General features: G+C 41.3%; 1 protein-coding gene across 1 annotated transcript in view; it reads right to left on the bottom strand.

The window, feature by feature from the left end:
• The window catches only part of cacna2d3a (calcium channel, voltage-dependent, alpha 2/delta subunit 3a), a 105431-nt gene that overhangs the window by 44739 nt on the left and 34230 nt on the right, over positions 1–26462 (bottom strand). The window contains exons 5-11 of the mRNA XM_079273539.1: positions 17808–17970; positions 13947–14078; positions 11318–11529; positions 10276–10350; positions 6911–7000; positions 6207–6320; positions 870–948 (exon numbers count right to left, since the gene is read on the bottom strand). Of these exons, the coding sequence (XP_079129665.1) occupies positions 870–948; positions 6207–6320; positions 6911–7000; positions 10276–10350; positions 11318–11529; positions 13947–14078; positions 17808–17970 (865 nt within the window). The remainder of the gene's footprint in view (positions 1–869; positions 949–6206; positions 6321–6910; positions 7001–10275; positions 10351–11317; positions 11530–13946; positions 14079–17807; positions 17971–26462) is intronic.

Genomic DNA, 26462 nt, shown 5'->3' with positions numbered 1-26462 from the left:
CATCACAGCCTTCAGTAACAGTGCCGACAGCATAACACGATACCTTACTTTCACCTGCTAAAAGTAAAACAGTGAAGGAGTAAAACCACTTTCTCTGCTGCAGTTTGGAATAGAGATGTTGACCCTGGGGAGCAGAGCAAAGACTGTTCTGCAGAGCTCCTGTAGGCTCGAGAGGATGTCGCTGTCACAAGCCTGAATCACCGTGCATCACACGAACACACACTTATGTAGCACGACACACAGGCAGGTCTCATCTTCGCCATTAACACCCTCAAACTGACTGGATGGGTTCTCTGATATCACTTCCAAGCTTAACTGTGGATGCCCTTGTCTACACACATATAAATAGACACACACACACACACACACACACACACACACACACACACAGCTAAAAACACATGCACACCCCTTGTGTGACCCAGGGCTTGCCTGTGTTATCTACAGCAGTCTGAGGAAATGGAGCCAGCCTGTCTCTGTCACCCACCTCTCAGCTAAATATAGAACCTAAAGGAAAGTGCTCTACACACCGAGACAACCATGACCACACACCAAGCAACTGGAAAGTGGCGTATCATCAAGATAGTTTGAACTTTAGGCTTAGAGGAACATGTAATGCGACATATTTGGTCGCTGCAACTGGAACCAGCTGCCTGCTGTCACACACACATGCTTATACTGATGAGCACTGACAAACATGTCTATGCAAGTACATGCACGCACACAGACACATGCATAACCCTGAACAAATCCTGAGCTCCTATCATTTTTGCCCGGCTGACAGCAGCATGCAGCAACTTTCTTCTGCAAAAACTGATTACAAGTAGAGAAAAAGCACAGAGGTCTATGCATGTGTTGTAAGATCCCACCTTTGTTAGCACATGCCATCCATTTCAGATTATCTGCGAAGGCTGACTCTCGACCAATCAGGTAAGGGAATATGCGGACCTGCGGAGAGAAAGCAGATAGCTTATGTCAATCATTTTAATCGCATTTTGATAGGGCCCCCACACCACCATATAGAAGATAACAGTGTCAAAGCCAAGCAGAAGGCTCAGTCTTTATCTCCCAGTGATTAGCAGGCCCTTTCTCCTTGTTTAATAGAGTCGAAGATGGACTCATGGAAGACTTCTTCCTTTTGGATTTTATTTAAAATTTCAATAATTTCAATATTTTTTTATCCACTGAAGAAACTAAACAATTGTGGATTAACAGATACACATTTTACAAAAGGATAAGTGTATCAACAATCTGAAAAAGTATAATGCATTCACTTGAGAACATTTTTCCATTAAAACTTTTCTCAAAATTACCGAGATAATAATTTCGTTGATTCAGACAAACATGGCAAATCTTTTTTTCGTAAGTGAATGCATTACGCTTCCCTAAGAATCTGTAATCAAAATAAATGCAAATGATTAACCATGAAATCAATGTTGTATGTTGAAAAAACCTAATCCAAGCTTCATGTGCTCAATCCAGAGTCTTCTAAACTTTCTGCTGCCAAACCCATTGTTGTCCAGTTGGCTCAGGCAGCAGGTGTAGTTGGCAGGTGTGCGTGTGTGTGTGTGTGTGTGTGTGTGTGTGTGTGTGTGTGTGTGTGTGTGTGTGTGTGTGTGTGGTGAAGTGCATGTTGCCAGATTGGACCAGATGCAAGCCTCTGGGGGCACAGCTGCCATAGCTCCCATGCCTGCATTTGTCACTGCTTGCCTTCACCCTGACAGCATGTGTCTATTTGTGTTTGAGTGTGTGTATGTATGTATGTGCAGGCACACACATTAGATTTGTGTCTTTATTTGATTTTGGATGACTGCTCCCAGCAGAAGGGTCTGAAAATTGCAAAAACATAATTTATGTCTAGATGACGTTTCTTTTTCTGAGGAATACTTCAGTAATAAACTATATTTATTGAATTGTCACTGCAGCGTGAAAAAGATGAACTCTTTACCAATTCAATAGTGATTATAACAGCTTTATAACTACAGACAGCTTATGTATTTGCATGGATATTGTTGGACTTTTTGTCAACTGTAATGAGTTTCACTGTGAAGAAGTACAGTTGTCAGACTGTCATTTAGACTATAATCATCTTCTATTCATACAAACCTCATCCATTTGAATGACATTGCCAGAGTGACAGGAAAACACAAGACAGCTGACAAGATCATACCCGCTCCATGTAGGGTCGCCAAGTGTCACATTTCATGTGTTTTCCTTCACTGGTAGCCAAATACAGATGTCAAACTACAGCAGGCTAGTTATTAAGTATGGAAGAGGTTTACAGCTGAGCTAAGTACAGTGGAGATAAAAACTAGTAGGGGCTCAAGCCACAGCATGCAATCTTCAACCTACTTGACTGCACAAATTGTACATAGTAGTCAGGAATACAAAGACTGCACAGACATAGCAGTATACACATGTGTGTATCCATGCACGCACAGATGCACCGACACTATGCCAAAATATATTTGTTCACACTCCTACATTATTTATTCACCACATAACCCAATCATTTATTCATTTATTATCCGGTGTAAAGACGGTAAGTACTTCTGTAAGGTGTGTTTTAATGTCCAGAACACAGTTGCAACTCATACTGTTACAAAGTAATAGCAGGCTGATTGTTCTGATGTTAATGGCCTCATGCAATATGTAGCATAATGTAGGCCCAGACAGGCCTACTGTTGCTTATAAAACCCCAGATGATTTCAAATCTAGGTCAGTCTGAAGTTTCATTCTGAAACCAAAACCACATCCATGAAGGTACAAAGATGACTCCTTAAATTGATGTGGTTTATGTTTTGGATAGACAAATGTATTATATTGCAACAATGCAACTACTGCAGCTTATACAAAAAAAAGCCTAAAGCTAAGCTGTGTATTATAAGGAAGCATTGTATAAATTATTTCATGGAGTTTGGTGTTATTTAGAGATCTTGATGATGAGGCAATACAGCTGATTCCTAATATGGAAAGAAAATGTAAAAGCTGACAACTTTTCTATCAAAAACTGTTCGCAATCCTTTTCATTTTAATTGTTTCGACCACAGTGGTACACAAAGCATGAACGCTTTTAGACATCAGCAAAGCAGACGCCCCTGATAACCTTGTGCCACACTTTCTAAAGATAGCAGCTGAATCTATTTCTTGTTCACTGACGCATCTTTTTAATCGATCCTTTGTCTTTAATTAAATTCCTTATCTTAAATCTGCTTTTGTTCTACTGCTATAACTAAAACCATGTGACCCCAGCATTTCTAACTGATTACAGGCCCAACACTAATATAATAACGTTTTTACTCGAATAATAATTACCTGAAAATCTGGTGTTTTTTGGACTGATTTTAGGAGAGCAGGTTGAGTTACGTGGAAGAGATATACAGTATGTGTTTGAGAGGATAGGCTTTGCTGCTCTTTAACTTCAACAGAGAGTTGCTTGTTCATGGAGCAAGGCTGCAGCCTCCCCTGACGACATGGTTTGTGGGCCTAGAGGTGGATTCCCAAATTGCGTTTAGCAGACTCTACTCAGAAAGTTTCTCTCACAATTCAGATTAGAAGCCAAGGCCACAGGGACACTGTCTCCTAGGGCTCATGGTATCAGCAGTCTGGCCCTACTACAGATGCGCCCGGTGCAAGTGTGTCTATTGAAGGAGCGCATATAGTTCCCCTTTACAGGTTGCAGAGTAATCTACAGGCAGTTAAGGTTGTTAGCCCTTTGCTATTGGGACAACAGAAACAATGTTGGCAAAGGACGAGCACTGGGGCCTCATGATGAACTGCCAAATGGTGGCAATAAATAAGGTATGGGCAGCACGGGAAGGTTGTTGTAACGCAGCATATCAATCTCCTGAGGCTGAGGCAAGTACTGCACATGTAGCCCACTTTCAATTTTTTCTATGCCTTTGCCTTCAAGGTCAGCTCATGCAGAGAGGCATGGACACACAGCATGAAGCATCTTTCATCAGTTGGCAGGGTTGTCTAGCTTCCCCTCGCCACTGCCTGAATTGCAAATCATGTGACTATCTCTGGCCCAAAAAATACTTTTTTTCAATATTTAAAAGAAAGCAAGCAGCAACCTCCGATTCCGAAAAGTGAAGCCAATGTGGAAGTGCCGTAAGCTTGCATTTTTTCAAATGGACAACTGGGGGCAACTCCTTTATTTGAGAAAAAAAGAAAAGACTTCTGTCACTTTTTTTATTACCTCAGTTAAACATTGTAAACATTGGTTTATGGGCTCAATCACGAGTTTCAAGTATTCTGCAAGACAGCACAGCCATATTAACAAATGAATTGCATGGCATTTGTGTGGCCGACTCAGCCAGAGAAAGGTTGTAATCTGCCATGGGACCAAAATGGCTGAATAGCTTTTTCAGTGTATGTGCCCAGTGATCAACTTTAAATGCTATGAATGTGTGACATCTTGGAACACCATATCCCGTTTTCATATTATATTGATGGCACAATCCAGGTTTTCAGTGCCTTGTGGGGTTTATTGTGCCAAACACAGACAATCTGTCAGTAATCAGGTGTCTGGGGACGTCACAGGCCAGGAGGCTGTACTCTCAGGTGGTTGAAGGAATTTGGTGCCACTAAGACAGGAAATGGTGAACCTTTTTTTCAGTCAAGGGAGACCACCACTGCTGTTTTCCTATTGCATTCCTATTGTATTATAGGCACTTCAAAAGGTGGTGAGATGAATTATTGTCATAGGCACATTCATGTTGATGGATAAGGAGTTTTTAGAGAGTATGCGGGTGTTACTTTGTGTGTGTCTGTTACTTTCATCTTTTGAGTACAAAAGAAAGTTTCTAAAGCATTATTTATCTACAAAAGACAGTTAGCTGAAAACTGTGACAGTATCTCTCTCAAAATAATCACGAGTGTAACATGAAAGAAAAACTTTTTTTTCATTATTTAAAGTGGTTCAGTGTTGTATTTTAGTAGATACTGTTTTTCACAGCAATGCTTTCTTTATGATATTGTGATCGCATGGTTTTTGGAAGAAGTGCATATATTCAGTAACGTTTTTTTCCAAAGCACGCCTATATTCTCAGTGTGATGCTGTACAGCGGTGAAGCTAGAAGGCTGGTTGGAGGGAAGCCATTAAAAACCAGCAGCAGTGAGAGAGCGAGAGGGAGAGAGAGACACTGGAGAGAGTGACAGAGACCGAAGACTTCTATTATCAGCGGGGCTTCTTCTAAATGGAACTATCTAGCCTCGTCCCTCTCCGCTCACTGCTGTTCAGCCTTGAGGCAGCAGTGGGGGTGGAGGGGGTGGGAACATTTTCAAACACCAGACACACTCAAAAACATGACAATACAAGAGTGTCATTTATGGTAACAACTTGGCACTCATAATAATGCATCGAAAGATGTGGTCAAACTGATTTAAGATTAAAACTGGCTAATCTTAAAAGACTTGGAGGTGACAATGGAGGTATTCATATGCATGTGCATACAGGGTGTGTTAAGGGTGTGTTCATCTACCATTGCCCTTAGTACGGTACTTTATCCTTAAAAAGAACATGACCTAAGTGGAACCCTTTTTCTTCCCCTCGTTCCTCCATTTCATGTTCTGTCAGAAGAGCGCCACAATTACTCGCAGGGCAGCAGAGAGACAGCTCAGTCCTCAGAGACAGGGCCATACTTAACTCTGTCTCCAACACCTCTGAAAGGACTTTCGACTGGGTCGGCTCAGTACTTTCTGCTTGTCAAAAACTCTCACAACTCAGACAAATATTAATACTTGGCAAAAAAATGCTCTGATTTGTGACAACAGCAAAAAACAAAATATATGTATCAATTTGAGGAACATTGATCCTGCTTGCCTTTCTCTTTTTGTATTTTAGAATAATTGTATCATTTGTAATCAATATAAAACTATCATCCCACTCACTATGTTTATTGATGTAGTTAAGAGATCCGTTACCTTCGGTTTCCCTTTCAAAATAATGTCAAATGGGTCTCGTCCTAATTTCACATTTTCTGACAGCTGATTCTCGGCAGCGACTTTAAAGAGTCATTCATAGCCACAGGAGGGCATTAGTCCACTGCTCTCCATCCTCACCCTCCATTGGAATACCAGTTCATGAAGTTGTGAACAAGGCGTAATGGGAAATTGAGCTCAGCTGACCTCACTTTACCACTTTTGTGGAGTTACTATTGTACAATAATGTGATGAGTGTGTTTGTGTGTTTAATACACTACCTTCCTCTCTGGCCAGTTGTACTTGGCAAAGATGGGATCATATGTGTCCACTGCCCCATCGGTCACCAACATAATGGCCTGGCTACATTCACTACCCCTCCCAGTCTCGTTGAACTGGAGACAAAGACAGGGAGAGGGAGAGGGACGTTAATGTAGTTGAACAACAACAAAAAATAGCTCCCCTCCATTTCGTAATAAAACCAGTTAAAAATCGACTTTTACGCTTACCAAACATTTCATGTAGTCACTTCCCATTAGAGAATGTAATGTCTCTACATGACTTACCTTCACATCATGGACGCTAACTGTGTTATAAACGCTATGCACACGAGTTACGAAGACATCTACCTTAAGAGTGTATTACCTCACAAAATTGCCGGGAACAAAATGGAGACATTTATTGTGGTGTACAATTAAATAGATACATGTTTTTGAAATACGAGCATTTAGAATGGGAAGGTAAATGTGTGTGTGTGTTTTTTTGCATGTTTGATTAATTACTTCATAATGAGGAGATGTCAAGCCAGTAACTTGAGTCATCAAGTGCCTTGTTTACTTGGTTTTTGCATGATTCTGTTGAGCTGTTTGCTGTTAATTACAGCGCGCTAATTCGTTTTGTGCATGCCACTGTTTCTTCTCTGTGTGTATATGCGTGTGCATGAGATGTGTCAGGAGGGTTGATCATGCATGAGTGTATTACTTACATCACCGAGAAGATTGAAGGCTTCAGTCAGAGCTATGTCTAACATGCCAATGCCTTTAGCAAACAGCTTGTCGAGGTGCTCCCGAAAATGCTGGGAAAATAAAGTTTCGGAGAAAAACATGATGATCACGGTCACACGAATCCAGGACAAGAGTGAAAAAACACAGAGGGAGGAAAAATTGGAGGTCATTTTGGATTTTTGGAAAGAAAAAAAAAGAGACACAAAATGGGATCGTGCTCATAACACTGAGCTTGGTTTACCGTCATCTGCGTGTGAACAGACATTGCACCAATGGTCTAATGGGCTCCTTAACTGAAACCTGAGCCGCTTTTTGTTGCAAGCTGCAACATTATCATGGAGTGAAATTTCACATATTGCCTGAAAGAACCCAAATTACCTGTTTTCCCTCCACCTCCTAATAGGAGCTTCTTGGCTGATGAGCGTTCAGTCTTGTGCGTTTGAAAGTGTGTGCATCGGTGTGCCTGTTCTCCGGCAATTAATGAGTTTAATGTTGTGAGCAACCTAACAGGTCTCATGCGCATGTCTCATTATTTGCAACAGCCTGGAGGCAACCCCCCCCCCCCCCCCCCACACACACACACACACATACAGATGGGCACAGCACATTTTCAAATGTAATCTATTCATAGCTGTTTAGATCCAATTGTTGGCATTTCGAATATTTCCTGTTGACTCTGGCTCTATCCAGCTACCTGTAAAAAAACATTTCCACCTATGGAGGTCAGCAACGAGGTATCACATACAACATATAACAATTGTAGGGTCTGGGAACACCCAAAATCTACACCACACCTAAATCATCATCTTCCAAGCGTCTTATTTTTCTACACCTTTCCTTTCACTCACTCTACATTCATCTCCTCTCGTCCTCTGCTTCTCTCTGATGGGAGGAGAAAAGTCTCTCAACACACAGCTGGGGGACCCAAGCAGCATACGGCCATATTAGAGCCTGCTCACTTGGGAGCACACACACACACACACACACACACGTGTGCAGCAGCAACACACAAATACATAAGTGCACAAAAACAACCTCCAGCGTCCCCGACAATACCCCCATATGGCAAAAAGACACAACCTTTCCTTTGATGTGGAAAAAAAGGTAAATCATTTCTGACAAAGGCTGTACCCTGGAGCATGGCACATTTTACCTACCATGTGAGTGTGTATGTATGTGAGTTAACACTGAAGTGACTCGTCTCAGCACATTGACGTACGTTCAATCCCTGGTGCAGCAGTGTACTTAAGTTGGCAGATTCAGAAAGTGTGTTTGTGAGTGTAGGTGTGTGTGTGTGTGTGTGTGTGTGTATGTGTGTGTGTGTGTAGTTGATGCTGAATGTGCCCAAGCTTTTGTGCTGCGCCACACGGCTCTGAAATGTACATTGTACATCGAAACCCTTCAATGCTTCAGACACCTTTTACACTCAACAATGATCACAGCAGTCAGCTTAACGAAGCCTGGCTACAGGGACATAAATGAATGAACAAAATGTATTTAATTGCAGCTTGCTGAAGTCTAAGGTTTTGATTTGTATGGCAAGTTATTCATCTCAACGTGGGTGCAGGTGCAATTCTAATATATGTATGAAAGAAAAAAAGAGTTGTTCTGCTGAGAAAAAATAGTGAGCACTGTGTGGTGATATGAGTAGGATAGATAATCAACAACTATTAAAGTGAAGTCAGATTCAAGCCCCATTCAACAACTTCCTGCCCATTAAGAATGGATTTGGAAATGTACAGGTTAAAAGACGTCTAGGTTACGACTGCGCTAATTTAGTTGCAAAGTAAGTTAAGTTTGGACATGTCAGCTCAAAATATTCTCATTGAAATACTGCTAAATCAATGGCTATACCTATGGTGTTGACTCAACAATGTTTAAACCAGATTCAGGCTCTTCTAACCCAGACCTTGTTGTCTGGGTCTGTTTGAGCTGCTGTCAATGAACCATTCATTCTTATTGCTGACTTTCTTTCTACTTTATTCAGTTAGTTACTGCATCTTTGATATAACTGGAGCAAACTTCTTCAGCTGCGTCTAAGCCCAACAACTGTTCAATAGAGATAATGTTGAGAATCATCAGTGTTTACCTTGAAGGCTTTATAAATGAGCCGGGAACTTCTGCACATGTGAGTAATAAGAAGACAGGATGGATTATGGCTTCTTCAGCTGCTTGGTAAAAAGTCAAATCAGACAAATAACTACTCATGTTAATATAGCCAGATGAATCTGTGTCCCATGGAAGCTTGACAACAGGTATTTATGAAGCAGTTGAAGTTCGGGTATGAAATAACAGATTTTGGGAAGACAGATGAGTAAGTTTCAGTCTCCAGTGTGACAGTCACTTCCTGCCCCCAGCTGAAGTAAAAGACATTAGCTTTATCTACTTGTACAGACTGCATTCCCCTCAGCTGGCTGACTCACACGACATTAAACTACCATCTGGAGTTAAACGCATAATGCTAATCCATATGCATAAGTATACACTTACTTAGAAAGAAACGGAAATCAACTCAAACACCAGCAGGCACCCACGCACAGATGTGAACCACATACCGGTAATTGCATGTGGTCCATGGAAAGTAGCCCATATACAGCTGCTTCCCAATGGTTAGGTCCTGACTAGAGTTAATAGAGGTCATTACATTTAATTGCATTTTGAAATTGAATTTTAAGGATTCAAGACACAATTTTGTAGGCAACAGGGAAGAGCAGCGACTCAGAAAAGAAGAAAGGAATCACGCCACAGTAATTGCAAGGATTCTCATGAGCCATATTGATGAAAATGTCCTGTACGAACAGCCTGATCAGTGTACATACACATCAACACAGATATACAGACATTACCCAAACATTCCCACTCCCTGCCTCAGGAAAAGTCAAACCATAATTAAAAGAGTACCGGTACTCCAATTTAATATTGCACTCCTATCACACTGTTGGGGAAATGTTTTAACCACAACGCAGCAGAACTGGAAATGTCTTATTTTCTATTTCACGGATACCTCAAACTTGTCAAAACATGGCGCCTCCATTACCCACAATGCACAATTTGGTCAGAAAATCAGGTGTGTTATGCTAGCAGCAGCTAATGTAGCCTCAAGCAAAGATGAGGAGAGGGCTCCAGAGGTCTGGTGACCCCAGTTCACAGAGAGTTTATCCACAAGCAGGCTGAATAACAGGTCACACACACCCTAACTCACACACATGCCAGATAGACCATACATAAGGTACAATATGTCAGTGACATCTTTTTATATTAATGTGCAATGTGTGTAATATACAAGAAATCATCAATGATTTCTGTTTAACAGGAGAAAACAAAAGACAAACAACGAAAGACTCACATCTTTGTTGGTGACATCGGCTTGGACCAGAGTTCCATTTAGGCACGGCTCCACATAATGCAATTCCTCATTGTACTAAAAGAATACAAAAGGAATAATCAATCTTTTTTCTATACAGAAATGTTTGATCAAATTTTTAAAAATTAAAAATGTGAAGATGTTAGGAACTTTACTCATCTTGATGAAAAGCACACACACATGCACACACTGTACAGTGCACGCTGTACCCAGTGCCTGCCATTCTGTGATAAAAACTCATAATTTAATGCATGAGTATGAATTACACTTCAAAGTTCAAGAAAGATAATGGAATTGTGTTCCTTCACAGCCAGCACTCTGCCATAATGTGCGTGTGGGCATATGCATGTGTGTGTCTGTCTTTGTGAGTACACTGTAGCATGAAACACATTCTCACCACACAAGTGAGACTTTACTCTCATTGCAGATACTTAACGTATACTAACTGTTGCACAACTGTGTGTCTTCTATGGGAGAAATCCCTTCATGTGTATAGAAGGAAACAAGGGAAAAATAGCACAAATAAAAAGAAGAAAGAAGAAACAGATTCAAAATGACGGATCCTTTTAAAGACTTTCGGAAAAACAATATGTTTCTGCCTGATTGTCTAAATCCTCTTTTGCTTTATTTTTCAAAAGAATAATTTTCAAAATAACATGATTACGATAATGAATGATAATGAAGACTCTGTTTTGCAGAGAAAGAGAATGGAGGCTGGCAAAGCGACGAGCTACGTTTTGATGTGAAATAGCATCAGACACACATGTGCAAGTGCGTGGCCACGCACGCACACTCGCTAACACGATGCGATAAACAATAGCTTGGGTACCTGAGGCGGGATTCAATCACAACTGTCTCTTTTGCAATTCAAATCTCCATTCAGCCGACTGCTAATTGGTTGTGAGCGTGACAGGAAAGAAAGCTGATTTGTTCCAGGATTTCCTCTGATCTGAGGAGGAGAGGATGTGGGCGTCGATACCCCCCCCCCCCCCCAACAGATGTGTGCACATCTGTATGGACTTACGGCAATGATGTTAAAAAAGTCGTCGTCACCAAGAGTGTCCAGTATGGAGGATACCGTCTGCCTGGCGATGGTCAGCCTGAGGCCTTTCATACTCCCACTGACATCCACCAGGATGACCACATTCTTGGGAGAGGTGGCAGCCTGGATGTACCACTTCCGGTTACGACAGTCAAAAGCTATGACCCCGTGTTCATCCGGCTTCCACTTGATCCCTTGAAGAGACGGTGTCAGCATCACAAGTGAAAAAATGAACGACAAACTGAAAAAGTGCTGGAGTTGCTTGATTTGTACCAAAGAAGAACAAACTGTTACCGTGGCTGAAAGAGAAAAAAGGTGGCCTGAGAAAGTGTTCTTTGAGCCCTTAAAGCAGGGGTGTCCAAACTACGGCCCGCGGGCCAAGTACGGCCCGCGGTCCATTTTTAATTGGCCCGCAGCAACTTCTAAAAATATAATGTAATATGGCCCACACTTGAAACTTGCGCTTGACTGTATTGTACTTCTTAGTTTCACCACTAGGTGGAGATACTGTGTTGAACAAGGCAGCTTCTCCACAAAATAAGAGCAATCAAAGAAACGTTTAGGCCCGGATGATGACACGTCCTACACTGGTGCCGAGCGAGAACAGAAAGTTAAATGGCAGTTAGCTCAATAAGAGTATTTTTTTCCGTGCAAACAAAACACAAGAAAAAGTCACAATAGCAGCCACGAGGTAGCTCAACTCATTGCCCGCCACGGGAAACCTTTCTCAGATGGTGACTTCATAAAACAGTGCCCGGAATAAATGCAGCAATTCAACGACGTCAGCGTGTCCAGAAACACAGTTGTGCGGCGAATCGAAGACTTGTCAGCTAACCTAAACCATCAAGTGTCAGATAAAGCTCGTGCTTTTGCTTTTTACTCTATTGCATATGATGAGAGCACAGATGCCACAGACACCGCACAGCTGTTCATTTGTTTGCGGGGAGTTGACGATCATTTCTGCATTCGGAGCTGCTTGATTTTAGGAGTCTAAAGAGCACAACAACAGGTAAGGACATGTTTGAAGCTGTGTCAGATGCAATCCGACGGGTCTCTACACGAGTCTCTACAGGCGGGCGCGAGCTCCAGCACGAGCACTACTCCTCCAAGACCCGTTTGAGAGGAGAACTTTGAGGAGAAACTGCAGTGCTGATATCAGATCAGCCTGACCTCACAATCAGACAGCAGACTGGCAGGAAAGGGAAGCAGTACATGCAAAGCTACTAGCTGTAAATAAGATGTCCTGACGTGTTTGTCAAAGTGTTATTTTCTGCTTTTTTTCATGTTGGAATAAATGTTAAATATTTAACTGCAAAGTAGCAATACGTGTTTGATACCTTAATTTATTTAGCATTGAATCATACTGGGATGTTTGCTGAAATTGATTGGATGTGGCACAGCCCTACCTAGAACATGTTCCACCAGCTGCCATGGCTTTCAATATGTTTCTCTCATTGAGAGAGACATCGAGCTGTTCTCAACTCCCTTCTATTTGAATAATGAGTCTGTTCGGCTCAACATACGTGAGCAAGCATCTCTGTTAAATCTGAACAAAAGCACATTGAGAACCAAATTTGATTGATTTTGCTCACTTTAACACACTAGGGGTGAGGCGATCGGACCTGAGTGGCCCAGCCCTTGGTATATTTTTCTGTATGTGGCCCTCAGTGAAATAAGTTTGGACACCCCTGCCTTAAAGGCTTTCTGCTAACGCACGTTTTTCCGTCACAATAGATTTTCTCTAAAACATTAAACATCTCTTTTTTCAAAACTACCTCCGCACCTACAGTAAAATACATATTTTGATACTTACTTCTAGTGGTAGTTGGCCATGCAGTTAGAGATTAGAGATTTCTGCTGCCACCCCAATACAATTGAGGTGAATGTAGTTCCCAGAGCATCGGAAAATTACACTGAAATATTCAACAGAAGCATCTCGTTGTATAAAATCATCCCATGTCAAAATGACATGAAATAACCCACAAAACGCACTGTTTTCACAGAGGCCATTTCTTTCTAAATTTGGTGAACTTTAGGAATAGAATAGAATGAATTTAGAGTCTTCATGCAGCAGTGACGTTGGAGGCCTCCAGGTCAGAAAACTCACAATGGACCGTGAAGGTTGCCTTTTGATAGCCAGAGCTGCACAGAATATATATTATATTAAATACACTTGTATGCAGATTCAAGAGGTCAAAAGATAAAAACAAGAAAGAGAAGAATCATTACCACTGATTTTACCATATTATGTGGCTCATATAACATTATTATATTCACTAATTTCCATCCAATAGGCGACTTCTCATTATTATGCTACTCCTGGTCTTATTTATTCTACTTCACCTGAAAATGTTAATTTTTCACCCACTCTCTAATCTTTACAAACTCTCTCACCTGTCTCTCTTCACCCCCCGCCCTCTTCTTCGCTCTACTCTCCCCCTCTTCCTCTCTCTCAGCCCGCAAGCCTACAGTCTCTAGCTGTCAGTCAATGAAGCTCCCCATACACCCCCGTTCTGCTATAGGGAGACAGCGACTGAATTACAAACACACACATGAACACACGGCCACTACCACCACGCCGCTACCCCCTCACAAACAAACACACACTTACCTGGGTACTGCCTGAAAAAGCCCTTGGCACTGCCAAAATACTGCCATATGAGGGACGGGTCTCTCTCAAAGTTATCCACAAATACTTTATTCAAGGCCTCAGACCAGTACACTCCGTTAACGATTGCAGAGTCTAAGAATGAAAGGGAATAAAGAAGGAGAGACAAACGTGTTGAGAGGAAAGAAACGGAAGCATTTGAGTCAAAAGATAAGCATGGTGCTACCGCCCAGGAGGTTGGGACAGGTATTCCCTAGTGCCTGCTCAACTCATAATACATTGCACCGCCACAGATCACTATCGGGGCCTATTCATTACAAAGAGATACAGGGAAAGTGTTTGCTGAAAAACAGGGTGAAAAGATGAGAGAAGAGAAAAAGAATAACAGAGATAAAAGAGAATAGCAACAGGAGAGACCGTCGGCCATTCCACAAAGACAAAATGCAGAAACCACATGTTTGAGTAATAATCGAGTTAAGAGCTGAATCTGACTTTGTGACATCTGTGAATATAAGAGTATCATGCAATAGAAATGTATACTTTCTGTGAAAACTGCATTCTGGCTTTGTAATTACTGCTCAGACTACAACAACTGCACTGAGGCTCTGCACTTAGTAATATCTTTTACACCCACCATTGCTCTTAAAGTACCAATGATAACTGGCCAACTAGACAGCTAAAGCAAAAGAGTTGCATCAAATAAAAGCCATTGATTTGTTCTACAAACGTCCAAAAAAGATCCATTTTGATGAGCTGTAATTCAGTTTCCCTTTCCCACATAACTTGATGAGAGAGCAGCTAAATCCAATCGTGATGAAAATAAGATAACTCCTGCCAAAGTGAACTAGCTTAGCAGCTCTTAATAGCTGCCATTTAAGCGTATGACTCCAGTGGCTCATGTGCATCTACACAATATGTGCGATAGCTCTTGCTTATAATTCTTACCAAACTGATTGTGATACATCGTGGGGCATATCCAATCGTTGAAATGGATTTCATTTTACAGGCTGCAAGAGTCAATAATGTAACTGGTCTGCGATCGGGCAACCAAACTTATTACAGCTGCTTACAACCACAACTTTGATGCGTTCAAAAGCGGAGCGGGGAAGATGGAAGCAGAAATGGACGAGCAGACAGACAGACACAATCATACAGTAAGGCACACAGACAAAAGCCTTTAGAGAGAGATAAAAAAAAAGAAAGCCCGGGAAGGCAGGCAGAAAATGACTGAGAGACAGTCAGACAGACATGTACCTAATGGATAGAGAGAGAAAGGAAAGCAGATACCAGATTTCACATCATCTCCTATGCTGGCAACATTGTTCTGCTGTCAACAGTCATGCCAATAAGCCATGATTGACTTAGTCCACTGGAAGCTAGGACACCAAAGCCCTCTCTGGATCGTAAACACCCGTCCACCTCGGTGGAGCGGAGTGGAGAGGAGGCTGGATTTGATCCAGGCTCCATTTACCCAACAGTACAGTCACTTCTGGTGCAGTTTGAGAGTCTATTGCAATCTGAACTCATGGCATGATGAGGGAGAGAGTATGGGCTCTACATTCTCCCTAAGCATTCATTTAAATTCATCTCAACTAATGCTTTCCTCAATTCAATCTGATCAAAGCAGCTCCCAGAATTTTGTATCATCAAATGTTCACTTGTACTCAAGATTGAAAAGGAGAACTGTGTGGGTTACCCACTACACCAGTCAGACGTCACTTTAATAGGTTACTTATGATGATTAGGGAGGAGGGTATTAATAAATGGAGCGAGGAATTAGGATTGGGTGGTATCGAGGTATTGCAGTTCATGATAAGGTATGATTTTTAGTTCTGTCAAAAATACAGACCCTCCTTATTCTATTACACTAATACAGAGATACTCAACTGATGTGATGAGGTTGTGTGGTACATGTGTGAAAGGGCAACTCTGGACAATGTCCGGACCTGATTCATATGAAAAACGGCTTTAGACACTGTTGGAAAAACTTAAATAATGTTTTTGTTTCGCCACTGTAATCTAAGCAGCTGGTTCCATAAAGTCTGTGTCCTTGTATGAACCAATCTTCACACAAGCTTTCTCAGCTGTGTTCTTCATTAAGCGTCTTAGTTGTCTTTCTTAATGGCTATCCCATCTGTTTGTTTACTTGTGACCGGGCGTCAAAGGTTGATAGTAAATCTGTTGTGTTCACGTCAGTATATACGTAGGCTGATTGGCAACCATGACGTCTTCCGAGATTAGGATTAGATGACCCTTGACGGAACGAATTATCAAAGAAACGGATCCAAATAATGTCCAGACATTATGCAAATCATTCTGTTCCAATGCACTTGTGTGTTATAAACGTTTCTAACAGACACATAGCATTGTATGCTCGACAATGTTGTACATGCTACAATGACTTGTGTCACCAGCAGCTCTTCTTTTTATTTTTTAAATGTATTTACACAAATACCGTCACGTTACGTATACCTCAGTGAAATGTCAAAATGCAAAAACAAAAGTCTAAGAGGAAGCATGAGTATAGAGTATAAAAGTAAGTGCATGGACATTAGAGTGTATCGACCTGCTGCAAATGTGCACATGGCTTCACTGCGTACATGGTACATTTTCCTGTCATGTAGCCTCATAAAGTATGATGGTGTGGGTTGTGTTTTGGTTGGAAGTGAGTTTGGAAGATGGATGTTTGATGTGGTGTGTTCCTCATACGATTAATCTCAGGGGGCATGCAGCTCTCTGCTAACATGGACTTAAACTCCAATTCATCACCTTTCCCACCAAACTATTTATGACCTGCACAGGCGATACAGCCAGACCAGCAGCATGAAAAACAGGTTCAGACGAGAGTGACTAGCTCGTGCACGTAGGGAGGGTTTCAGAAACAAGGACGTATTAGACAAAGAATAGAGCATCCTCTCGCAGCTGCACTGATCAATCTGATGCATTCAAGCACAGATTACAGTTAGATCACTTCGTAACAATAATAGTTCCATCGGAAATCCTTTTCCCATGTCAAGCGTCTCAGTCTGTTTTTGCAGAACTGTGATACTTTGCCCACCAACGAGCTCCCTGCAGTCCCAGCCAACACATCCACGTTATCACGACCGGTGAACAAAGCCTGCAGATCTAAAATGATTAAAGCTGTGTGTGTGTGTGTGTGTGTGTGTGTGTGTGTGTGTGTGTGTGTGTGTGTGTGTGTGTGTGTGTGTGTGTGTGTGTGTATGCGCAATTCTACTCATTTGCCTGTGAATCAAATCAAAATGACTCTTCCTCTCCCTGTGTCGGCCTGCCAGCCTCTCTCTCCTAGCCCTTTCATTCAATTTCTTTCCATTTCATTCACTCGCCTCCTGTCACTCTCACTTGCTTTTTCTCTTTTTTCCACCTAGCTGTAATTAATCTGTTGCTCAGACCTTCCATCAGTCTGACTTAACCTACTTTCTTTCTCATTTGTTCTATCCCTCATTTCCTCTCTCCCTTTCTGTCTTTATAATATATATACATACACATACATCATTTCTTTGCCTCTGGTAGCTGGGTTAAGTCGACACGACATTCACTCTGTCCACTAAGCATTGCACAAGGCCTTTATGGGTTGGTAAATTAGCCGAACGTCTGATTATTTAACTTCTAATTAAGTCAGTGTGTGGTAGGGATGATCCAAAGAGCTACAGTTAATGAACTCAAATCCTCCTCCAGTCACAGGCGTCCATCCACGTGCACCAGCACGCTAACTTGTTGGATTATATCTGAAAGAAATTCAGCAAAAATACATGTTCCTGAAAGGCTAAGATGTACATGATGTGTTATGGTGATGATTAACGTGTTTTTGACACCTTTATCATAAAGTAGAGGTACTGAACATACCTTTGTTATACATGTTGGTGGGCACCTGGACCACGCTGAGACTGAGGTTGACTGACAGGTTGTTAAAGTGGTCATTGGGTTGCAGGATGAATTCTCCTCCGAGCTCTACGCTGTTCCCTTCCTCGTCCACCTCATTGATCAACACCGCATTGAAGTATTCATACTGGAGATAAGAAGAGAGAGAAAGAGAAAGAGAGACAGTTATGACATTTCAGATACAATATACTCCTAAATACTGAAGTTTACTGAGTATTTCATTTAGAATTATGTATCTTGCATTCAATATGTCCTACTTGCTGAGTCATGTTATCACTGCATAGAATGACTGGGTCACTAAAGTGCTGAGTCAGAGAGTAATTTGCGTACTGAGGTAACCTGAAACCCTGGATCATCCCAGATGTGCATGATGTTACAACGGAAAGCTGCTGAGTTGACAGATCTCTCCTCAGCTTGCACACTCCCTTCCTAGCCAGATGCTGCATGTGGTGCTCTGCCTCCACTGTATTTTTAGTACTGCGCATACTGTGGAGACTATTAATAAATCATAGAGCATGATAAATATAGAGCTCATGGCTCCCTGCATCCTTAAGGCGCTGAAGCCTGAGGTACCACACAGGGGCAAAGCCTGCCAAGACTATAGCCGATGCAGAACAAAAGACAACAAAGAGACAAAGATCCTGAAGCGATCATTTGACATTTTAGAATAAAAACCCAAAGGTATACATATTGTTGTACGTTTATTTGTTTTTTAATTTCACTTTGATGACATCTGGAATCTGAACCAGGTCTCAATGCACTTCACTGAAATGTGCATTAAACTGATCATGAATAAGGGCTACACAGTGGTGGTGTAGTAGCAAGCACTGTCGCCTCACAGCAAGAGGGGGAATGTGAGCGTGAATGGTTGTCAGTGCTGCAATAGTCTGGCCAGGGTGCACCCTGCCTTCGCCCAACGTCTGCTGGGATCGGCTCCAGCCCTGAAAACGATAAGCGGTTATAGATAACGGATGGATGGATGATCATGAATATGTCATTATTATATTCAACATAATTTCACTTGTGTAAGTGGTTAGGACAAGAAGTGAACAACCTTTCTTCTAAAGACATATTTTACTGTTCTTACTGTCAGTAGCAATGGCAGCAGCAGCGGTTTCATCCATTGTCCAGGTGAATGGTGGTGATTACATGGCTTAAGGCCACATTGATTTCTCTTGTAATGACCAAGAGAATAAGATTTGCCAAGGGCCTCAGAGGAAAATGAATTGGCATTCTCAAGAGTTCAACACAAAGCCTCAGTACATGTGTCATCATTCAGAGAGGGACAGACACTCTGTGTACTTGATTTTTCAGAGACTGACAAGACCGCAGGTCCAAATACAGGGTGATTTCAGGAGCAGAGAAAACAGTAGCCTATAGAGCACACATTATAAAGTCACTATACCTCATCTTTCCATCACCAAATCCTGACACAAGCCCTTCGACATATTATATTGTATTGTCACTTCGGTGGACTCTTTCCTCTGTATGACAGAAGTAACCCTCCCTATCACCCTGCCTTCAGTTTTCTAGCACCAGTAACCTTCACTTTGGCAAAATCTTTCCAGCTCCTCTTGAGGAACACCATCATCGCCTCTGCCCGGTGCAAAACCCAGATAAAGCCATCAAATAGGCTGGCAAAAGCAGGGCCTATCATTGTAATTCATCAGGCCTGATTAGGCTTATTAGCCTTTTATCAAGGGGAGCACTGCCATTTGAAGGTGAGGGAGCACAGTGTTGCATATTTCTGCCTATATTTTCCCTCCTTCTTCTCCTTCTTCTTCTTCGCCTTCTGTTTCACTTGCCTCTTTCCATTCCTCTCAACTTGAAACACTGTATGATTTCAAAAGCCGTTTGTGTGTGATGAGCGACAAAACAAAACAAAATACTCATTCTAAAAATGAGCAGGTTGGGAAAAGCCAAAGAGCACAGAGTCATAGTGAGACTCAATAGAGAAACACAAAGCGTGTTTTGCTGTGTTGATTTGCAGAACCACTTCAACCTCGTGTTTTTAAGGAAAAACAGAACAATTATCAAACAAGGATGTGAGAGTGAAATTTAATAATTTCTTCAAAATGTCGAGTTATAATCTGAGAGGTCCGCTCTGACAGTGGAACTTCTCGTAAGTAAGTTAGTGAGGATATATATTCAAAGGAAAAGTTAAAGTGCTTTACAATATGTCGAACAAAATGAAAAAGCCATGAAATAGAATTTACAGAGCAAAAAACAACACAAAAGCAAGACATCAGTTTAAAAAAGCTTTTACTATCTCTATAGTCTTTAACGATACAATTTGCAAGTGAAGAGAATGAGAGGAAGTCAGTGAAAAAGAGAAGAAGCAAAGACAGGAGACACAAGAGCAAGAGGAGAAGAAAGGACAAAAGATAGATAATAGGCATAGCACTGGACAGGAAGATAGGATAAGATGGGAAAAGACAAGACAAGACAGACAAGGACGACATGATACAATAGGATAGGATATAATACAATAAGGCAAAAAGACAGAAAAGGAAACGATAGGAAACGATCGGACTGGACAAAAGGAAAGGACAGAAAAGGACACCTAGAGGATAGAAAAGGGGGTCAAACGGCTGCGTATGTGACATATCTGGATACTTAAAAGCAGCTTTCGTCACATTTTTGTACCGACAATGGATCACATGACACTACTTGTGTGTGTGAGAAGCTTATGCTCATAGTGATGGACAGATAATAATCACCCTACTCTGCAGTTCTGGCCTACAACCTCACGGTACTGGTTCATTCTCACTGCTCTCAAGGCATATTTTTGGAAGTTGTCTTGAAATAAACGGCTCCACTGTAAGCTACTTGTCGAACATCAAACGGCAAACAGACAAAGTTAATGAATGGCTGGTGGACATATTAGAGTATTTGTCATATTTCCCTCAAGAGTTAATGGAGACTAAAAACAGAGCTTAAAGAACAGTGAGTATTCTACTTATATTTGCCAACACGACCCCACATGAACGGTAACGTTGCTCTGTATCATCTGAATGGGTAAACAGGCAACTGCTTGCTAACACGTTTGCCATATCAACTTTAATAAAGGGGATAACATTCCATGTTTGTGTTCAAATCTTATGAGATCAAGCCAGCACCCTGAACTGTGATCAGAAAAGTGAGTGTCTCGTGACTTAGAATCTGGTGAGGTTGCAGGAATGACGACCTTCAGGCAGTGGGGCACTCTGGCACTGTTCCTCAATGCAGAGAATTGCTTATGTGTCCTATTCACCAGTGTTTAGCTTCCTCTGCACCTGACCTCCCTACCGCTGGCATCTGTATCTTGATTCCCTGTCAAAGAGGGCCACAGCATCCAGAGCCAGCCATAATTACACCTGATTATTACCTTCACAACTTCTCAAGGTCTCTCTCGGTATGTTGTTCTCCAGTATAAAGATATCCACACAAAACACGCGTGCAAAAAATACACAAATGACAATCATGCAAATTGTACAGAATCAGTACTCTTCAACTGCCCTTTCGCAGTGGTGGAAAGTAACTAAGTGCATATGCTTAACTATTGTACTTAAATATTACAGTACAGTAAGGAATTTGTACTTTATTTGCGTATTTCCATTTTATTCTACTTTGTACTACTCTACATACATGTTGGAAACCAATGGACCTACTTTACTTTACACCACTACATTCGTTTGACATTAGTTACCAGCTACTTTGCAAATTCAGATAATTAATGCAACATATAAATCAAGTAATAATTGATGTGTTTATAGCGTAAACTACCCAGCAGCATTTAAAGTTGCTGAAATTGGCCCCACCTGTGCTGTACACACAAACACATCAATAATTCAATTCCAATGATATATATATATATATATATGTTTTTCTTACATTGACCATTCTGCATAATGAGCACTTTTACTTTCGGTGCTTTAAGTATATTTTGATGCTAATACTTATGTACCTTTACTGAAGTAGTATTTTGAATCCAGGACTTACATTGTGTATTTCTACACTGTGGTATTGTTAATATTACTTATGGTAATGATCTACCAGTACTTCTTCCATCTCTGCCCTTTAGTACTTCTTACCTATAATTGCTCAATTGGTTTTAAGATTTTATCCATTCTTCATTTCTTTGGCTAATTTTGAAAAGCACAAATAACCTCCCTGTAAACGGTGTAACGAGGGAAATGGAGCTGCAGAAGCTGCAGAACTTGTCAGACTTGCTTGTTGGGAACAGAATAACTTCCCATGAGGGACAAATTATTCTCAATTTGACCTCAACCTAACAGAGTAAGTGAAAATTAGTATACTTAAAAATGGGTTTGTACAAGATGTACACGCACAGACTACGACACACACACACACACACACACACACTCACATGGTAAACAGAGGCACAGCCAACTGCACCTGCAGCAGACAAGGGCCCATTGCGTCTTCACTCTGTTCTCTTTCTGCCAATGTCTTTCTGTTCTATCATTCTCCCTCTCACTTCCTCTGTCTCACCCTCCCAATGTGATTTGTCCCTTTCCTTTTCTGGCTCAGCCTGTTTGCTTCTACCTATTGTTTTACTGGCTGTATGCAATCCTCATCAAGCTCCTCACCACCCTCTTTCTCACCCAGGGATTCAACACGGATGTGCTCTCTCATGCAAACAGCTCTCATTAGCACGGTTTGACTACGATCAGCTCTATATGAGACTATTGTTGCAATTTCCTGGTTGTCTCTGTCTAGTCAACCCTTTATATGCGTTTGTGTCTTCCATCTTGCTGGCTTTGCTCCATCTTTCCTCTCTGTCTGTACGATAGATGGATCAGGAAAACGAGATAAACCTCAATTCCTAAATAAAAGCAATTTCCACCAATGGTTGCTTTTTTCTTTGTTCAAACGCAGACAGTGGAATAGCTCCAAAGTTAATTTGTAAAACATGTTAAAAAAAACAACAAAAAGAACACATGCCCACATGGCCATTGTTGTGTATGCACATATACACACACACACACACACACACACACACACACACCCACACACACAGAAAGGAAACATCATGAGAGCTGTTAAAAGTTTAGAGAATATCAAGTCAAGTAAAAAAATAAAACAAACAACTGAGTTTGCTAATAGACTTATTTAAATTCACAGTATGTGGCCTTTCATTTTGATTAAAATTACACCCATCAGCTTTTGAGTTTCAATAGTGTGGGAGTGCGTGTGGGTGTGTGAATGGTGGCAGGGGCAAACCATGGTGTGTATATGTGTGTGTGTTAGCATCTGTCTGTGCTCCCCTGAGGCTCTGTGTACATAATGTGTGACTTTGTGTGTGTGTGTGTGTCCAAGTGTGGGTGTATGTGTTGAGTAAGTCAATTATGCCATTCCAGCATTGCAGTGAAGGAGTGCCCAGCACCACTAATGCAGTCCCTGATCCTGGTGTTAACAACCTGATCTTTAACGTTGCAGTGCATTACAGTACGCTGAGAGATCGTACATGTACCATCAGCACCCACTCACTCACTCAGTGTGGTAGAGACAGAGAGGGAGAGGATGAGGACGGGTTACTGGAGGTAAACAGTGGAGCATATTTCAGTTCTACTAAACATACAGTAGGCCCAAAAGATGGATAGATTTAAGGTGTTATATGTACCATTTTAACATCAAAATGTCACTGCTGCGTTAACACAATACAACAATTGATCATAAATTGTAATTACATCATTATCATATCATTTCATATTTGTCAGGTTTTCCACTACTTTTGTATATTTTCTTTATTACTCTCTTTTAAATTCATTCTAGCTATTTCTTTTATGTAAAGCACTTTTGATGCTTTTTTAAAATAATATATCTTATGTAAATGTATGTTGATTACATTAAATTGCAAGTAAAACACTTTGAAACAGCCACAGTAGGAAGTATGCTACAAAAAACCTGCTTCAGTTCCTCTGTGGATATGCATTTGACTGTTTTTAACAAACTGATCATAATGTGTTTGTGAGTGCTGAGTGAGACTTGTGTAAGAGAGGGTATGACAGTGAAACACACACTTAATGTTGGTTTTAAATACTGCTATTTACCTGCAATCATTGAGTTGAGTGGCTATTGTTGATTTCAAGCTGGTGCACAATGTCAACGCGCAGTTATATTAAAGCCAGGTTAGGAAGTTTAGATTAGAAACATTTTTTGTTACATTTGTTAAAGTTCTCTGAACACCATGACAGTAATCTATAAATCAAATGCCCTGACAAAAAAGGAATTCAATCTGTTATCTGTGTCTCTCGCAGGACTGTTATATGCCCTTCCAAGGCCTTAGATATGAAGGCAAAAATTGTGGTCGTCAGTCACACTAATATGAAAAAGACACAGGCGCACTGCATTAAAAGTGTAAGGGCAGTGGGCAAGAGTCCCGTTTGCCTTACAGCACCTATACAGCTAAGCATCCTATGTTCACCCAGTCATGCGTATACAGTGTGTGACCCACATGCACATGCTCACGAACAAATAAAAACACTCCTGTTGATTTTGATAAGTACTCTTGCTGCACAGTGAGTCAACAGCCTCAAGGGGAAAATAGAGAGAGCGAGGCAGAGAGGAGACCTCATGAGTAGTGTGGGGTTGACCGTGACGCTCCACCCCTGGTGTTCACTTTTAACTCTCAGCTCCACTTCGACTCTACTCTATTCACCCACCTCCTTACTCGCTTTCTTCACGGTTGGGAAATGGGGAGACACCCCTCCCAGAGTGTGGAAATGTGACTAGAAAACAACCAGCGGGCAGAGATACAGGTAATCAGGGAGTAAACAAGTCAGAAGATTGAGTAAATAACTTGGAGGAAAGGTCAAGTAAGGGTTCATACGCTGTGCTTAAAGTCCTTCATGCATCTTAAACTTTGTGTCCACCCACTCTGAGAAATACATGACTAAAATCTACAGCAGCCAAGTGAGGCTACAATGCACCTAAAACAAATTCTGCATAAGAGTGTGTGAGGGAGTAACGACAAAAATGTTGTCAGTGGTATAAACTGTGATTAATGCAGAATTGTCTTTTTGATATTAGAAGTAATACTTAATGACTTAATTACTGAGAAACTATAATTGTTGAAATAACCTTAAGAAGTATGTTGGTAAGAAACATACTTCATGCAATAACATGATAAGCAAATGGTACAGTGTATGGGAATATGTTTCTTATTATCTCTCAGATACATAAAGGATATCTTTCTTCTGAAACTGATTCTTTCAAAGAAGCTTTCCGGAGGCTTGTCAACATCAATGTTTCTAGGTAGCACCCTATCTCTTTGTAGGGAACATTTTTGAACCCTTTTCTCTGAGATTATAGACGACGGTACCTTGAAATGCTGTGTGTCTGGAGTTGACGACCAGTATGTGTGACGTATTTGTGCATTATACGTTGGACAGTGAAGGCCAACTCTTGAATAAATTGCTTAAAAATCCCATCTTCACATCACTGGCCATGCATGCCACAGGACAGTGAGGATACCTGGATACGCAGACACACAAACTCAGGTCAAATATTTTTTTCCAGTCATAAGAGCAAATTGGCAAATCAACAAGCATGTGGCCACCTCTCTGCACTCTATGGTAATACCCTAGACAGGGGTGTATGAGAACAAAGGAGAGGGAGAAAAGGATTAAGCGTTTCTCTCCCAATGCTTGCTCCAGACTGGGGCTACATATGTAGTCAACATCATTGGCAATTGGCTGTTTGTCCCCAACCTCCAAGGAAGGATTTCATTGGCTGCAGAGGGCATGGGAGACTGCTCTCTGCTTTCCTATTTACAGTACATGAGCAGTGCGGGTAAAAGAGCAAGGGAGGAAAATCGCAGCAGATTACCGTGCCAATTTCACATGGACGCAGAAGAGCTCTGGAAAGGATAGATAAGGAAATTCCTATCAAACTGCTGCCAGACAAATATGTATCCAATAGCAAAAAAACACGCAAACATTTTATAATATACCCCCGAATACTGATGGAGGAGGTTTCACCCTACAGCGTGGATGTGGTATTTTTAGCGCAGCTGGTGATAATTACCATCTATTCACCATGTTCTGCAGTAAAAGGCACTTTTTGAAATGCCACCATGAGAGCTGTACAGATACAGACAAACACACACAAACACCTACACAGGTGTACACATACAGCCCTCACAAAAATGCACATGCATATTCACATTCATGCATGACATGTAAATAGCACCAAAAACCGCCAAAGCAGTTAAAGAATGCTCAAACGTTTCATTTTATGCTCAAGCAATTCAAACACAATTAGCAATGAAAAATAATGGGTGGGACATAATTTGCCAAGAGGTGCTGAAAAACCAGGATAAATAACAAGACACACACACACACATGGCGAAGACAATCAGTTATTATAACTACGACGGCCGAGCTGGTGAAGCAGGGATTCATTTGTGGCGGATGTCGGAACATGATGCAGAACCTCCCACATTTATTTGGCCAGGGACTATCAAGATCTTTCTATCCATTTTCTAGAAAATGTGATGCAAGGAGTTCTACCATTCCTTTATTTCCCATTGATGTTACTTGTTAACCACTTAAATCAGCAGAACTTTATCTGTCAGACCCTAAACACGCCAAACTCGTTTCAGTGGATCAGCAG

This window comes from Melanostigma gelatinosum (genome assembly GCF_949748355.1).
Source record: "Melanostigma gelatinosum genome assembly, chromosome: 8".
Lineage (NCBI taxonomy): Eukaryota > Metazoa > Chordata > Actinopteri > Perciformes > Zoarcidae > Melanostigma > Melanostigma gelatinosum.
This window is presented reverse-complemented; position numbering and strand designations above follow the sequence as displayed.